The sequence below is a fragment of the Ceratosolen solmsi genome, unplaced genomic scaffold (assembly GCF_000503995.2).
Source record: "Ceratosolen solmsi marchali unplaced genomic scaffold, CerSol_1.0 scaffold45, whole genome shotgun sequence".
Classification (NCBI taxonomy): domain Eukaryota; kingdom Metazoa; phylum Arthropoda; class Insecta; order Hymenoptera; family Agaonidae; genus Ceratosolen; species Ceratosolen solmsi.
Window position 1 is genome coordinate 854315 of NW_011948436.1, and position 18545 is coordinate 872859.

An 18545-nucleotide genomic window follows, 5' to 3' on the forward strand; every position below is an offset into this window, starting at 1 on the left:
GCCCCCCCGTCCCCCCCCCCCCCGTCGCGAGCGCGTCCCTCCGCGTCTTGGAAGCGGAAATGCTGGCGCCCACGCACCAAGGCTCGTGTACGCGCGCTCGCAGCGGAGCAGGATGGTCAGGGGGGGGCGACACTGGTTGAGCTAGAGAGAGGTAAAACTGCAGATAGATAGATAGATAGAAAGATATATAGAGAGATAGATAGATACATAGACAGATAGATAGATAGATAGATAGATAGATAGATAGATAGATAGATAGATAGATAGATAGATAGATAGATAGATAGATAGATAGATAGATAGATAGATAGATAGATAGATAGATAGATAGATAGATAGATAGATAGATAGATAGATAGATAGATAGATAGATAGATAGATAGATAGATAGATAGATAGATAGATAGATAGATAGATAGATAGATAGATAGATAGATAGATAGATAGATAGGGGGTGGGGTGAGCGAGAGGGTGGAAGAGGTAAAGAGTGGATCTCGCGGCGGTTCGGGTGGGAGGCGGCGCGCGCTGCCGGCGGGGCGTGATCGCGGGGGCCCCCTGAGTCCACTCGCTTCGATGTCGGCCAGTTAGCGCGGAACCGTTGCCCTGACGCTCGTCGCGCGTGCGCGTGCGTGACTCTTCGCTGTGCTCCGAGCGCGCGTCTCAGGACCGAGATCGCGTGTGCCCCTAGCTCGTTCAAGAGACTCCTCGTCATCCCCTACGGTGTCACGAGGAATGGAAGGGGCCCGGGCGCGGGCGGATGCCGGCCGGGGCCACCGTCACCGAGCCAGGCACTAGGAGTCCGAGGGGGAGCGCCGGCCGCCGTGGAGGCCGTTTGGATGCCTCGCTGGCCGGCCGTCCTCCAAGCCAGGAGAGCTAGCGGCGGCGACAGCGCCAGGGGGAGCCCTGGGCTCGGACTCTCGTGCGAGGACGAGCAGCTGTTCTATCGTGACGAGGACAGCGAGGGCGAGTCGCCGCCGGCCGCTAGCCGCTGGAGCCGTATGGAGGCGAGCGTGTGCTGCCTGTCAGGCGGCGGACTCGGCCAGACCGTCCAGCAGCATCAGGCTCATCAGCTGCAACAGCATCAAGCGCAGCATCAGGCTCACCAGCAACACCATCAACACCAACAGCAGGAACAGCTACCGCTACAACAGCAGCAGCAGCAACAGCAGCAGCAACAGCAGCAGCAGCAGCAGCAGCATCAGCATCAGCATCAGCAACAGCAACAGCAACAGCAACAGCAACATCAGCAACAACAACAGCAGCAGCAGCAGCAGCAGCAGCAGCAGCAGCAGCAGCCGTCGACGACGCCGGCGGTGCTGGTTTTGCAACAGCAAGCGCTCGTCGCCAGTTACGGACACTACGCAGACCAAATAGTACCGGAGCGCGTGACGCCCGTCGGCAATGTCGACGCTCAGGGGTTGTCAGGAATGCTGGGAGCTCAGGAGGCCCAGCCCTGGCAGTCAGGGCAGGCACAGCCAGGACACGCCGCGCCGGCCTACGTCGATTACTCCTGGCTCCAGATGCAGGTGACCTTCTTTAATTGAGCGCTTGTTTTAAGAGGCCAAGGTCGTGCGACCCCGTCCAGGGGCGAGAGAGAAATGGGCAGGTTAGGGTAAGTTAGGGCAAGCTCCGAAACTTTCAGGCTTAAAGTATCGGAACTCCAGCTAATCTTTTTGGCCCAAACTTTGACCAGTTGACATTGACCAGCAACGAAATGCTCTTAATTTAGTGATATTAATTTATAGGTCTACGCAACAAGGAGAGGCGATATTATTCTTTGAGCTCTCAAAGCTCTCAGATCACGATTAACCATGAGCTTGCATATGTTTCATTATATCGAAAATTAAAGACCTCTTTGAAAGTTACAAGGTAGACTAATTCTACGCCTACGTAATTTATCGACTCAGGATATAAGCTCATGCTGTAATTGCACTTCCTTATTGTGCTAAAGTAAAAATGTTATAGCAATAATTATTATTAGTTATTAGGAATAAGAATCACTTTTTTGTCTATCCTTGATTTTTTTTTTTTTTTTTTTTGTTTGTTTGCTACATTCATATGCATACATTTTAATCCAATTTTTTTTTTCTTTATCTTTAATAATATAAGCTATAGATTTAATAAATACTATATCTCAATCTAATAACTTTAATTCAACAAAATACGCAGAAAATTGTGAATAATGCCTTAAATCGATTAGTTGTTATAAGTTGATAAGACTATAATTTCCGCATTTAAAAACTCAACTTTTTGCATCTTTATATTTTGTATTCTATTTTCATTACTCTATAATTAGCATAGCTATTGTTAAGCTTTACACTAGTTTATTTCATTTCGACTCAAACGCGCACGCACACGCACACACAAAGCACACACATTATTATATACTTTTTAACTACTTCGATACAATGAAACTAAATTTTCAAATCGTAATATAATGTGACATAATGTGTAGCAAAAGAAGACGTTAATATAGATAATATGTGTAAATTTTTTTAATTCGGGATTTGTATATTTCAAATTTAATACTTAGATATTTATTATACGGTGTAAATGAACGTAGATTACCTATTACTTAAATTAATAAATCATTTAATGTATTTTATTAGCGTGTGATTGCTTGTACTGCTGGGCTCGAGCACAGTATTTAGTGAATAATGCAACACATTGTCGCGGTATGATTTAGTTAGCATGCAATCCCTACAATAAGATATTTGCAGTAATGCGATGAGATGACATTATTATAGCAATAGATGAGACAGCAATGGATCATTTTTTATAAGCGTTAATTTTCTCGATCACATATAGTTTATGGCCTCAGTTCGAACATCGCATATGCATAAATGCGCAATGCTTGCATGCGACATATCCCTATAAATAGCGAGGACTCGTCTGATGTCAATAGCGAGAGCGTGCAATTTGCCGACAACCTTTGTTAGAGCGAGCGAATGCTGTGGTGAAATCATCTAATTAGAAAGAATTAACATCCCTGGAATATTTAGCTCCAAAGTGCACTGTTTTTCTCTGAATACAATAGCTCTGTAAGCGACATGTCCTTTTTCCCTTCGTCTTCACTTCATACTTGTCCTCTTATATTCGCTCATTCGATATTTTTTTGCTCCCAAAGCGATTCAATACAGAGTTCAAGAATTTATGCTATTTTGCGTTTTTTCAAATGGAATAGCATTTTTTTTTTTTTTTTTTTTTTTTTTTTTTTCGATGTAAAAGTTATGTAACAATTACGGATAATGCATTGTAATATATGAATTAAAGATACGCTAGATTTTCAAACTTAAACTGAGGATTACACGACACTCAAGTGTTTTAATTATAATTCTTATTTAGAAACTAATAAAATCTATATTTTTTTCATGATACAAATTTTCTTTGTAAAGAAAAGTTTTCATTGTGTACTTTCATTATATGCATTTATTAGTTTTAGGATTATTTTTAGGAAATAATATTCTTATTAATTATATAATAATTCATATATTATGATGGAAGTAATATCTGAAATTTCAATTATTAAGGAGTATATTTTTTTAATTTAAAAATTTTTTAAAAAATTTTAAAAATGCGCTTTAAAAATTATAAATGATTTAATTACAGATTTTATGTAAATTATAAAATCATAAATTTGATCATTGAAACTAATTAAATATTTTGAATTACAAAAATTATTTTCTACATTTAAAAGTAATTAACATGTTTAGGTATTATTTATTTTTATAAATATTGGATGTTCCATTTTCAATTTCAATATTCATGTACATTCGTCACAAGATTTTAACAATGATTACCTCAGCAACTTTCAAATTTTATTTACACATTCAAATTCATGTTCATTTAAGATTAATTCTAATTAATTCTTCTACTCTAATTTTATATTTTATGTATTATCATTATAAAAAGTAAACTGTTATAATTAGGAATGATAATCAAGGAATATTACCTTTGAAATCGAATATAACAGATGAGTATTTAAAAATACATTAATCTTATCGTCTAAAGTTAATATCGCTTCAAATAATTTATGTTAAAAAGTTTATAATATGATCAAAGTGGTTAAAGTGTTTTGTTAATACCAGATATTTATTTACTATATTAATAATGATTGAAAATTTTATAAAACAACTATTGTATTTTTACACATTTTTCTATAGATATTAAATAACTTCATATATCTTTATAAAAGATTTAAGAGCTTTTTCTCTTTTATTATGCCAAATAAATGCTGAATAAATGATTTTGTTTTCTTTTTCAAGAAATATATTATTACATTATTAAATCGATGACAAAGTGGTTTTCAAAATTTTTTCTATTAAAATATAACTTAAATTTATATAAAATTTTTTATGCCTGTTAAATATTTCTAAATTTACACATTTAAAGTTTTTATGATAGCTATAGAATATAAAAAAATACAATTAATGTTATAAACTACATTTAATAGTTTACATTTATATTAAAGAAATATTTGAAATTAATTTTTTTTTAAATAACTATATATATTAGAGATGCATTTCTACATTTGTAAATAAAAAAATTAATTGAACAACATTAAATAAGCATTGTTCAAAATTAATTCAATAAGTTAAATTTAGTTTATATTAAATAAATGGATATTAGTATTAATAAATAAATAAAGTATTATTGGTTGTCATGTATTTCATTAAATAAACTGTGATTATTTAAAAATTTACAGAATAAAATAGTTACACTATCGTAATTCATTTTTTTGATTATCAGTTTAAATATTAAATAATTTTTACAAAGCTCTGATTGGAAAATCCCGAAAAATACCATGAATGAATTAGATTCTATATGGCTTTAGCGATAAATTGCAGTATAAATAATAAAAACTGCTTACATATTTTATATTATAAATTTTTATACGATAACTGCAAGTAACGTAAAAAATAAGTGATTTTATTTTATGGAAACCGATTATATTTTATCATTACAAAATTCATCTAATCGTTTATACAGAATTTATTGCTACGACAATTTTGTCTTTCTTTCAATTCTCATATATTTAATTGAATCAGATAATAATTATGATAATATTAAAAATTTTAAAGAATATGCTGTTTAATTCCAATGGACTTTAATGTGTTGTAGAAGAGATCTACTTAAGTTAGAGATCTTAGATCTATTTAAGTTATTAACATTGCTTAGAATAAAATAATTTAAGCAGAGTACACCGATTATGTGAGTATTTTTGCTGAGTATTTATTAAAAAAAAAAAAAAAAAAAAAAAAAAAAAAAAAAATTTCTTTACTGATTAAAAATAATTCTCCAATGTATATGATAGTTAACAGAGTAGAGTGCAAGTTAAGTGTGATAAATATTAAAAGCGATTGCGGAAAATCTAATACAAATAAACAAAAGAATAAATTGATGTATCCTGGAAAAATATCAAATCGTAGCGTCATACTTTCTTTCATTTTCTTACATTAATTATGTAAAATATTAAAAAATGGTCACACTTATTACCTGTATAAAACTTATTTCCGAACGTCATTAATTGACTATTGGTCTGCTAAGATATATGTATGTAGAGCTAAAGGGTAAAAGGGAAATTTAGGGAGGTGTGTATATGCGTGTGTGCGCGCACGTGTACATGTGCGTATGTACGTAAACATAAATGCTCTTTCAGCTAAACTCAGGCGGGCGAGAGAAATACGTATTTGTAAAACATAGTGACACGCGTAATGCAATATAAGCAACCGGAAACTTGCGATTATCGGTATCCGGAATAAGTGAGGGCAATAATACAGCAATCGTTGACCACCGGACGACGAATCGTTTCCACGGTTCAGCTCATTTTTACTCCCTGTCCGTCTCTCTTTTTGACTCCCCGCCGTTTACCGAGCAGCACTTTATCGAGGGCGTCGCGTCCCCAGAGTTGGTCAACAATGTCTAAAGTTAACTATCAATGTGTGCTCTGCTGCTATGTTCTTTGCCCCGACTGTTTAAGATCTACCAATAGCGATTATTCTTGTTGCAGAAGGTTAATTATGGTCAAATGAGTGAGCGGGAAGACTGAAAGAGCTCTATGCTGAATAAATTATCCAAGCTGCTCCCATTACAAGGATGAATCGTTTTTTCGATCTATTGCTTTATAATTTAATTTTGATATGCTTAAGTATCCTCGTACATATATATATTTTCCTTAAAGCTTTCATGATTCTGCATTTATTAGTTATGTCATTTTGTTTATGCCTTTATGTCATCTAATTCATTATTAATTTCATTCGACTAAATTAAGATATGCAGTATTATATATATATATATATATATATATATATATATATATATATATATATATATATATATGAAGCAAAAGTTATTTATTCTATTTTGGGTGTATAAATGTAATTTAAATTAAACCTACAATTAGATATCGATCGCTAAATATTGTACAACTAGTGTTTGTACATTTATGCATGAATATATATATGTACAATTAATATGTACAATTACAATATATATATACAATTAATGACATTATTATATGCATATATCATTAATTTTTTTTTCTTTTAAATATATATATATATATATATTTCTCTCCAATTATTTCATTACATTGCAATATAACTATTGGAAGAAAAATGTTTCTCTATATACGAATGTGGAAGATTAGAGATTAGATATTACATGTTTATAATGCTCTCTTTTAATTAAAGATAGTGTCCACTCTTTAATCTCAATTGACTATCATTTGCATTTGCAGCAACAATATCTTGGCCTTTGGTGCGCGTATTACGATAGAAAAGTTCATCCTGTAGCTTTGTAAGGTCTGATTATGGATACCGAAGTGAAATCCCTGGTGAGTTCAATGAACGATAAGCGAGGCTTCGAGAGCCTGTGTATACCTTGCTAGGCTGCGGTATATATTCGTCCGTTTAGAGTTTAACTATTTCAATTGATCTTTTAAAGCTTTATCATTGTTACATAAATAACCTTATTATTGTAACGATCGTGTATTATTGGTATGCTAATTAAGTGGCTTAAGTAATTCCGTTTTCTGCATTAAAAAAATTTCATTATCTATTCTTTTTTATTATACTGCTCGATGGATGTAGACCTCTATTTCAATTTCAATTTATCGAACTCTGATAAATATAACCTTCAATGATTTTAATTTCTTATTCAGATAAATAAATAATAAATTACAAAAGTATATTAAAAGTATCGCAAATATGATTAATATTAAAGTTCACTTTTTATTCCAAATTATATTTTTTATAATATAAACTGTACCGCGATGAATATAAAAGTCCTTTTAAATTGTTATATCATTTAAATAATCTGACGATGTAATATACAATTTATGTAAGATAATTTTGTTAAATAAAAAAGAAAAAAGAAATTAAATAACAATAAGCATTTTACATTATTGTTAATATATTTTCTACAATTATCGATATATTTACAAATAATTCCTTTTAATTAGAAAATCAAAACTATGTAAGAATTGTACTGAAAAATTCTGCAAAATCGTGCCAACGTTGCGTTCAAATACAACTACGATATTTTATAGCTCTATAATGATCTAGTAAATTTTGAAATTTCTATATTCGATTAATTTATAAGACTTGAATCTTGTATTTAATCATATCTGATATTAAACTATGTATATTAGTATCAATCCATAAAAAAAGGAATATAAACACTTTACGAGCAACGTAAGTGCCATAATATTATATTAATTATATTAAGTGGATCTGTCGCGAGTCATTTCATGACATTAAATTTCATTGGTGTGTAAGCGGTACCGAATCTTCATTTACCAGAAACTCCGCGCCCTCCTAATCGATGCTGGTTTATGCTTTTGTCAGCGCGTAAGTATCTCGTGGCCCAAGCAATGTTTGTAAACAGCTATTGCAAAACAAAAGATGAAATTCCCATTATATCCGTAAAAATATCTGCAAAAATCGTGTCCGAGACGTCAATGATACCCATTTGGACATGACTCATGACTCATGATCAACGAACAGAGCAGACGGCGCGTGGGTGTGTTGAGTTACTCAAAGAGCACACGCAACTCGTCGAGGCGGTACTAAGCTCGTTGATACTTTTGAACTTAAGTGCATTTCACGTGTGTGTGTGTGTGTGTGCGCGCGCGCGCGTGCGTGCGTACGTGCATCCACGTGATTCCCCACTTCTTTCTATAGAGGCGGATTAAATGATGAGATGAACGGCCACAGGCAGTAAAGTGTCCCTACACCTATATGTTTTGTATCTATGCTGCCGATATGAAAATACACTTTACTGTTTGTCTTGGCGATCGGCTGTACGTACTGGATTATATGATCTCATCCGCCAATTATTTGCTCACTTCTGGACGACTATGAATTGAATTACGCTTCTTCTAGGCTTAGGTTAGGATTCTATATGCTATTTTGCATTTTTTTTTTATTTTTTATATTTTTTTCATTTTAATATAGCTACAATTTTATAAATTGCATCGTATTATCTTTCTTACTCTTCAGAACATAACCATTTATAAAGAATAGATATTTAAAATAAATTTGAACATTACGTCTCAACGATGTTTCTCCATACACTTTATTATATTTAAACTTAAGGCGCTACTTATGTAAAAATATAAATATATATACTCACATGCTTATATAAAATTCTATATTATAAAGCTAATATTATATTTTTAATAAATATCTATGAAATTATTTATTATTTGTATGAATTTGATTTTCAGCAAATAAGCTTTTACCTTTTCATCTAATCCTGAACTAAGCTTTATGTTCAAATTTAAATAAAAATCGGTCAATCTGTCAAGCTTAATAAATAATTTAAATAACATGAATTCGTTGATTCAATAAAATCGTGTTAAATACTTTATTTATGAATATATATCGTATACATAAGTTAATTTTATAATTATATATTGATATTTCAATTGGAATTTTACGAAAATTGATTCATTAAATTATTTAGATGAAATATCTAAGCATAATTAATTAATGCTTAAGTAATTATTTTGAAGTATTACATGTACTAATTAGTATGAATGAAAATGTAGTTGAAATAGATGGAGAATAATTTATAATGTATGTTTAAATAAATAAAAATTGAAATGAATTACATCCGATTAGAAAGATTAAAACTAAACTTTGCGATAAATTTGATTAATTAGTTATGAAAATCATTAGATGTAAAATTAGAAAGGTGACACATCAATATTTTAACTATTCGTTTAAGAATAGTTAATTTCGATGAAAAATTAAACAGATTTATTCTAGAACTGACGATGTTACGGGCATTTATTGGTCAACTGTATTCTCCCAATTTAGAAATAAGTAGTCGCTTCGGTGCTGAGGATGAAGTAGGAAAAAAGTCTGCGATGTCAAGTTGCACGTGATCGTACACGCAAGTGTCGTCTCCTCGATCGAGCAAAGGAGAAAATAGCCGCGCGCAATCGGGTGGGAATAAATAAATAATGCCTATCGTGACACTCAGCGGCTGCACACGTACGTAGAGACGCATAGAAGACTTCGTTGTTGCACCTACGTGTTGTTGGCACATAATCGGACTCGCGGGAGGAGAAGACATCCATATTCTTGCCCATACATACGCGTCCTCATCGTCGCCAATCGGGTATTTGAAATAGACAAAGATAGATAGCCATAGAGTAGGAGAGGAGGGTGTGAGTAGAAAGAGGTTGAGGAGGAGGAGGAGGAGGAGGAGGAGGAGGAGGTCCGTAAGCCAATGTTACGGACAATTTACTCGCGAAATTAGTTACAAAACTGCTCCATGTGCCCATCAGCCACTTCCTTTTCCTCATGCGCGCGCACACGCTAAATAGTCCTGAGAGAGTGAGTATACGGTCATTAAGTGTCGAGATGGGGGAGAGCCAAAATTATTGTTCTTCATGCTTTGGTATTTTACGCCAAATCATTCGAAAAAAAAACGACGCTTAATAGGTGCGATGGATACCTTGGCTATAGATCTAAATTCTTACACAAAATTCCTAAATTATGATAAATTTCGGTGATCAATTATGACAACATCTGAACACTAAATGATTCGCTCATCGGCTTGTCAGCCAACCCCTGCACTTTATTATCTTCTCTTTAAATCAATACCTTTATAGTCCTTAATTATTTATTTATTTATTAGTTATATATATATATATATATATATATATATAGTATTGAAATCGTTAATAAGGACAAAACATAAGCCTCAAATTATTCATTTTGGAGGTATTTCTAACCACCTCTATGATCATCTTGCGCTAATTGAGACAGTTAGCGGTGATCGTAGTAGACAATTCAGTGCCAACTTTCATCGCTTCTTGGAGAACGACATTATCAAACATGTGAAGAGGAAGCGTAAGCTCAGCGCGAAATTGCGATTCGCTAGGATTCGCTAGGATTCGCTAGCGAAGAATGTATTAGTTGCCCATTGGGAACATTCCAGGCGTCGCACAAGCACAATGTTCTCAAGCGTGACGACCTGTTTACACGGAGATAATGAGAGAGAGAGAGAGAGAGAGAGCGATGAAGGGAACGGGGCACGTCATTACACCGAGAGGCATTATATCCGGTGTGAATTGGGCGATCGCGCATCGGTTTTATTATGAGATTTAGTTGCTGGGACGAGGGTGGGGGGAGCAGCAGGAAGGAGATATGACGCGCGTCGCGGAGCGTGAAAGGCCCGCGCCCCCACCGATTACGTGCACGCGTGCACGCGTCCAGTTATTTCCCACGTTGGCGCGCAGGGAAAAGCGAGAAAGCGTTCTCGTAAGACGATACGCTGCTACCTCTGACCTCATGAAGATGCACAAACACATAATCGACTCTACAAATAATACTAAAGTTTATCAATTTCGAGCCCTGACCCTCGAGTCGCTCTCTTTGCGCTAAGGTGGTACAATACGAGAGAGGCCATTCAGGAAATTCTCAATATTGCCTTATACGAAGTTTTTCATCGGAATCGGAAATGCGTAAATATTTCTTGCCAATTCGACTTGTGAGAGACTCGTACATATCGCGAATTATTTGCGCTTATATTTTCATGTAATTTATGCCGTACGCAGCTACAGTTTACACAGCCTTTTACATTAGGCTATTATTACTAAATAATTCACTTTAACGAGGTTGTAAGGAATGAAAACATCTATGCTGTTATTTTCATTTCAACAAAACATTAGTATCATTTAAATATAAATATAGCTACAAAGTTATAGACGCTTTATTTTACATAATATTGAGCATTACATGTGCTTAGAAAATTTATTCATTTTATATACACATATTCTTGGATATTAACGCTTTCCGCCTTTAGTTATATGCATACTTTTTTTTTCTATCTGAAATATTTTTAAAATGAAGAAAGAGAGAGAGAGAGAGAGAGAGAGAGAGAGAGAGAGAGACATTACGAGCCTATTGAGTACAAGAATAATAACGTTAATTAAAAAAGGTATAAACTGGTGTACATATCATTATTCAATTGTTTTAATTTTGATGTAGACATTGATAATAAAATTTTATTTTTATTTCACAATAAGCGATTCGTCTTTTAACGATGAGAGAGATTTTTACGTGAGAGTAACGTTTACGGCTCTTCTAAAACAAGACGTACTCTTTTTTAATTTAAGATACTACTTGTAACTATTATGAATCCTTTGGCTTTTATGACGATAACTTTATATTCTCCGTGATGAAGGTCCTATTGCACCTTAATTTACCGTGAAGCATTTCGGATGAAATGCACGTAACAAATGGCGAATAAATAGCGGAGCAGAATAGTTTGCATTGCGAATTATTGTGCATTGATCGGTACATCACAAACGACTGAAGTAACTATGTTTTTGAATTACACATGTATATGCGATGTGAGCGATGTAAAAAATAATTTATCCACGACCTCCACACATAAATATTCAAACGAAACTCCATACACGAGTGCACAAGCTCGTACAACAAAGGGTCAGAAACGTCATCCGTCAATCTCTTCACCGATGAACTAAAATGACGCGCACTTTGTATACATGTACAGATATTAAATACACACACGTGCGTGTGCGTGCGTGTGTGTCTGTCTGTCTGTCTGTCTGTCTGTGTGTATGTGTGTGTGTGTGTATTTGTATAAGCGCGCGCGCATGCGTTTGTGTATAATAATTCTTCTTTCTCTACACGCAATCTTAAGTATTAATTTGACAATTTGAACCAACTTTTTCTTAATGCTATAAATTAATTTCTCTATTTTATTATTTCATAATAGTTAGCTTTAATAGTATTTATTTTTTTAATGGTTAATTTTTGAATAGTATAAGGCGCACAATGCGTTGCTTGTGTGTACGCGTGCGTTGCAGTTAATGAGTGTGCAGCAGTCGACGGGACAGGAAATTGTTCGCAGCGGTCCAATTGACGTGCGCGATTGCTTTGTCGTTTCTCTATTCCTCTCTTTCTCCTTTCTTCTTCTCTCACCTCTTGCTACAACCTATCGATATCTATCTATCTATCAATCTATCTGACTACCTATCTATACTATATTTTTAATCAATTGGATAAGTTACTCCTTCTCATACGCGATATTATACATCTGTAGGCATTGGAGGAGACCCAATATAAAGATACGAGGAGCCAAAAATATAAACATACACCTATTTAATATATATGAATACATTTTATGGAAGCCATGTATTAATGTATTAAGTCTTAAAAATTTAAATACAACTAAAAGTAGTTTAAATTTTCATGCTAATTTTTTAAACAGCTTTTTAAATAATTCTGATGTTTCAAACAAATGTAGTATAAAACTTAGTAATATAAAACTATAAAACTTTGAAAATAAATTAATGTGAAGCCGTTTTTTAATATTAAATATTTTCTGTAGATATTTTTCTATTTTTATAGATACATAGATATTTATTACTTATATAAATTTATAACTTAGATTCAAATTTACAGATTTATAACGAACATATTCATAATATGCTTTCTACATCGAATATTTTTGAGGTATGCATAATTGCTTGGCAATACTCTTTATTATATAATTAAAAAAGCTAAATTGTGAAAATAATACTAAGTTTATCGATGCATTATATTTCTTTAAAAATATAATTATATTATTATTATGGCGAAGATCTTAATATTTTGGAAAAAGTCGTTGGGTAGAAAGCTATTTCATACATTGTGTTTTGTTACTTTTTTTTTCATTTTTTTTTGTTATTGTTTTATTTATTTATTTATTTATTTTTTTTTTTTTACATAAACTTAAATAATCTGAAATATGGAATTATTTATTAACGTGATGCCGCCAAGGCATTCATATAATCGGCAAAAGGTAAGTAGCAAGTTGTGCCGATATTTTATTTGTTGTCTTCTTCGCTTCGCATGCATTCTAAAACAAGCGCTTTTAAAATTGCAACCGCTCTCTGCCGTGGAATTTAAAAATCTCTATAATCCGCTTATCTTTAATTTAAAGATATAGAAGAATGCAGAATAAAAGCAGGAGAACAGCGCACATGACATCATAAATCAGAAACGGTAGTAGGGCCGAGTAGATATTTTTACTTAAGCACGATAACCGATCTTGTGCTTTCATAAACACGAAAATTCTCCGAGGCGTACAGAGAGCGAGCGTGTGATGTACATACATGCATACATACATACATACGTACATACATACGTACATACATACGTACATACATACGTACATACATACGTGCATACATACGTACATACATACATACATATCATACATACATACATACATACATACATACATACATACATACATACATACATACATACATACATACATACATACATACATACATACATACATACATACATACATACATACATACATACATACATACATACATACATACATACATACATACATACATACATACATACATACATACATACATACATACATACATACATACATACATACATACATACATACATACATACATACATACATACATACATACATACATACATACATACATACATACATACATACATACATACATACATACATACATACATACATACATACATACATACATACATACATACATACATACATACATACATACATACATACATACATACATACATACATACATACATACATACATACATACATAGAGAGGAGAGGAGACTCTCTCGTGTACATTGCTTGAAAACGCATTGGCATTGCTCCGGGACTGCGGACGCGCGGCCACCGAGACCGGACTCCCAAAGAGCACCAATGCCTTTACCGATCGGACGCACTGGTGTTTTAGCAGCGCGTAATAACTGTGAAGAGGGCTCGTGATATTCATGCGCGATGAGCCGCACTAACTCTGTACTACACGTGTACTGTCCGGTATGCCGTTTGTCGTACGTGGGCTTCGAGGAGCACGAAGCCACGGTGTCACGGAGCAACAAAGTCAACGAGCAAAGCGAAATTATAATTATCGATTCATGCCACTTTCAATTCTTATGTTATCTAATTGTCCATTTCTAAACTTATACTTAACGTCTATCGGCAAAAATACTTACCTCAACTACGAGGTAGATATGCTCTAAAAACGGTTGGTTATTGAATCGATTGGTATTTTATGCCAATTAATAATTTTACCGTTAAAGCGCTATTCAAATTAATTAATCATTTCATTCGACTATAAGTTTAATTCCAGTATGTTGATGAAAAAGAAAAAGGAAATACTTTGTGAATTATTCCCCGCCACGGGGCTGTTTTTTTTTTTAATTCAATAACGTTTCCTTGCAGAGCCAACGCCTTTGTTTAATAGCAATCATCATTAGGAGTCTAATATACGAGTTAAATTGACAATTGGCTAGTTATGTCAGTAGTTTCATATTTTATCGCGAAAAATTCTATTGACAAATCTTATCACATGTCTCTTCAATATTAATTATTTATTATGAGCAGGACATTGCTAAATATCCCCGAATCTATTCGGACGTTAAAACGTTGAAACGTTTGACCGCATATTATACGATGGTCTTTTTTATCGTTATTTTTTTCTTTAATGTAGTTCAAGTTAAAGGATTGGATTATTAAAATAACGATTGATTGAGTGCTAATTCGCAAAACAATGTTATTGAGCTTAACACTACGAAAACTATCGTACGCAAAGATATTGCAAGTACTGTTTCTTTGTAGTACATTTTGTAATAATCGCGATCTTTCTACAAATGTCGTATGTTAGCCGGATGGACGTTGACTCGCGTAAACATTCAGCTCTATTCAACGAGTTCGTAGAAAATGGTAAAAAAAAAAAAAGAGAAAAAGGAAAAACAAAGAAACGGGAGAGAGAGAGAGAGAGAGAGAGAGAGAGAGAGAGAGAGAGCGAAAAGAAAAGAAGAAGAAAGAAAAATAAAATGAGAAAGGGGCTTAAAAATCCGTGGACAAAAACAGTGCCAAATTCTTTATTCGTGCGAGTACACGGGGGAAAATGGCAGAGATCGACAATTTACATGCAGCTCACGCCCGAGAGAGACCGAAGAAGAATCGCCGAGACTCGCGCCGTATGTATACGACGTGCCATCGCTTCTATATGCATACATACCCCGAGAATTCATGTACGCGCACGTGTCATTATTTCGTGCTTTATTTTCTTTGTGTTTTCTTATTCGTTCTTTTCTCTCTTGCTTTTATTTATTTATTCTCATCCCGGGAAAGATCGATCGACTCACTATAATATTTAAAGCTTGGCAGAATTATTATGAGATACGAGGTCCGTATGGGTGGGCGATGATTTATCGAATCGCCAATGTAACGCGATGCGTTAAAACTTCCGTTTTCGGAAATCTATCGAGTGCTTGATATCGCAATGCATAGGCATAATTCTCAGCACTTAATCGAGCGCCAAAGTATCGTTGTCCCTAAATACTTTTAACTAGACATTACGGACTATTATGAAATTGTCTCTGTGCTAAACTCACTGTCGTCTAGCAGTACACCGCGTCGTTATCGCTCCCGTACACAGTCGCAAAAATTGACGAATCATCGAAGATAATGCGCTAAGAGATAAAAGAGATGATTAATACGACTTAAGTAACTGCACCGAGGGCAGACACCAAGTGATTTTTCGACGTCGTTGTTGTGCTGTTAATGTGGTTGTTAATGTCGTTGTCGTTGTCGATGTGGTCGTTGCCGTTTGCTGTTGCACTGGGAGGTAGAGCCAGCAGAACTGGTGGGGCACGAGACTCCGTTCGCACACGTCTTTCCAGTTATTCGATGTAGCCCGGCGTTTTCGATACGTCCGCGTTTCCCGGCCAACTTTAATCAGCCACATGCATTACACGCCCGTGGGATGTAAGAGCGCAGTGCTGCGCCGCGGGTCGCGTGTGCAACGAACGATCTTGGGCGCGCTTCTCGGTTCGGCCACGGAAGGTACGTACCTTAAAGGCCGACCTAAGCGTGCGCGGGCATTCTGCCGCGCCGTGCGCCTTACTTAACGGTACCTCTTCGCAAAGCCCGAGCAGGATAGAGCGGGATGCGGCGAGCGAGATAGACCGAGCCGGTCTGTTCTGTGTGCACGAGGTCCCAGCCTCCGCCCAACCGAACGTGCATCGGCTAAGGAGGCCGCGAGTGAATGAAGAATTTGCGAGTTTTTCGTTGGCACGGTGACAGGCGCTTATGTACCAACGATTGGTTAGCCAAGGACTCTGGATCACTTGAAAGCGAGGCAAAGTAGAATTGCTCGTCGAGCCATATCGAGTTCGAGGGGTTGGTTTGTAGTTCCGATGCCGTCTCTCGTGATCGAGGAGAATATTATTATCGATCGACGTACGAACGATGATTTTCTCTTGTTTCCGAGCTCGCAGCTTACACATTACCAACAAGATACTAATTGCGTCGTTAAGGGATTGCGAGGAAATGGTGAATAGAAGGGGCCATTCGTTATTAAGCACTAGATATTTTCGCTTATTAAGCACTATATTTGCTCGGACTTTAAAAATTAATTTGCCTATTCGAAATATGCACAAGAGCAGTTTTAATATGCATTTTACCGATAATAATGTATAAATTACGTACAAACACAATAATTTACGATGTGTTTATGTTTATTTATTTTTTTTTTTTTTTTGTTTATTTTATTTATTATTTTTTTTTTTTTAATGCAAGTTACAGGGAGGAGAAACTCGAAGGTTCATGAAGCGTAGTGATGTTATAATTTTTTTTTTTTTTTAAATTAGGCGCTGTTATTATTTAGTGAATAAATTTTTTAGCAACGACGTTCGTTCGAATGCAAATTGAAACAAAAGATTGCCCGATACGATTTTCTACATCTATCATTATAAAGCGTCGCAAAAGATTTTAAGTTCCTTTGAAATCTTCTTCATTGACATGCGGTATTAATGGTTCATGTGCAGCGAGTCTTTTGTTTCCACTCGCCACACCCGCCTTTATTTAAACAAACAAAAAGAAAACAGGAAGCATTATTTGGCGAATTTGTGTACGCGCACCTGTGTGTATAGGCTGGTGAGCGAGTGTGCATGTCAATGGCAGTATAAAATTGAGATGGAAATGAGCGAAACTAAATGCCTGCACTAAGAGGCTTAATAGGCCTTGTTTGATATTTCTATGGATAATTATCTCTTGATTAGACTACTATTATTTATAATTTGGTAAGACAGAATCGGTGGTGCGGCGCAGCCAAGAAGGTCGCACGCGACATACATAATGTAGGGTCCGTTGATTTTCTATAATTTTGCGATATATAATTGCTGTATCTTTAATACAAAAAAAAAAAAAAAAAAAAAAATCTTTACGAAAAAAAAAAGAAAATAAGAAAACGTTATTAGCATGAATTATAATACGCGTTGTTTGACAAATAATTTATCAACTGACTAAACGCTAGGCAAATCATTTTTAATGATAAAGTAATTGAAATTAAAATAAAAGCAACTCTATTAAAATAATAACTGGAATTAATTCATTCATGTGCGTTAAGAATTTACGAAGGATGCCTCTCGATAAGGGCTTATGTATATACCTGCAATTTTTGAGCCGCCTCCTCGGGACTGCTCATTAATATTTTTTAATGACTATTGATGCGCGCAGGCGCATCCAGCTTATTAATTTTAATAAGAGGTGCAAATTTTAAGCTGTTGAAGCGGCAAAAACGGCGTCGCATGAATAATGCAACCGTAGTGTACATATGTTTTTATACATTATACATGTACATACTACATATATATATATATATATATATATATATATATATATGTGTGTGTGTGTGTGTGTTTGTGTTTGTGTTTGTGTGTGCGCGCACGTGTGTGTGTGTATATATAGATATACATATATATTTATATATACTATAAAATTGTATATATAACCGCTGTAGGACGCATTAGATGCGGTTCAATCCACGGCACCGCATCGCGGGATGATTTATCGGTGAAGGTCTTTTTGATCGTGCGCGATGCATCGTACCGCGGCGAACTTTTATCCACTAGAGGAGAATAAGAAGAAGAAAACGAAGAAGGAGAAAAAGAAAAAAATTGAAATATACTCAAAGGCGTTTTCGCGCGCGA

The 18545-nt window shown here is 34.8% G+C and overlaps 1 protein-coding gene across 1 annotated transcript in view; it reads left to right on the plus strand.

The window, feature by feature from the left end:
* Positions 1-1344: 1344 nt before the first annotated feature.
* The window catches only part of LOC105365049 (Krueppel-like factor 5), a 79467-nt gene continuing 62266 nt past the window's right edge, over positions 1345-18545 (plus strand). Inside the window, exon 1 of the mRNA XM_011503122.1 lies at positions 1345-1526. Within this exon, the coding sequence (XP_011501424.1) occupies positions 1428-1526 (99 nt within the window). The 5' untranslated portion in view covers positions 1345-1427. The remainder of the gene's footprint in view (positions 1527-18545) is intronic.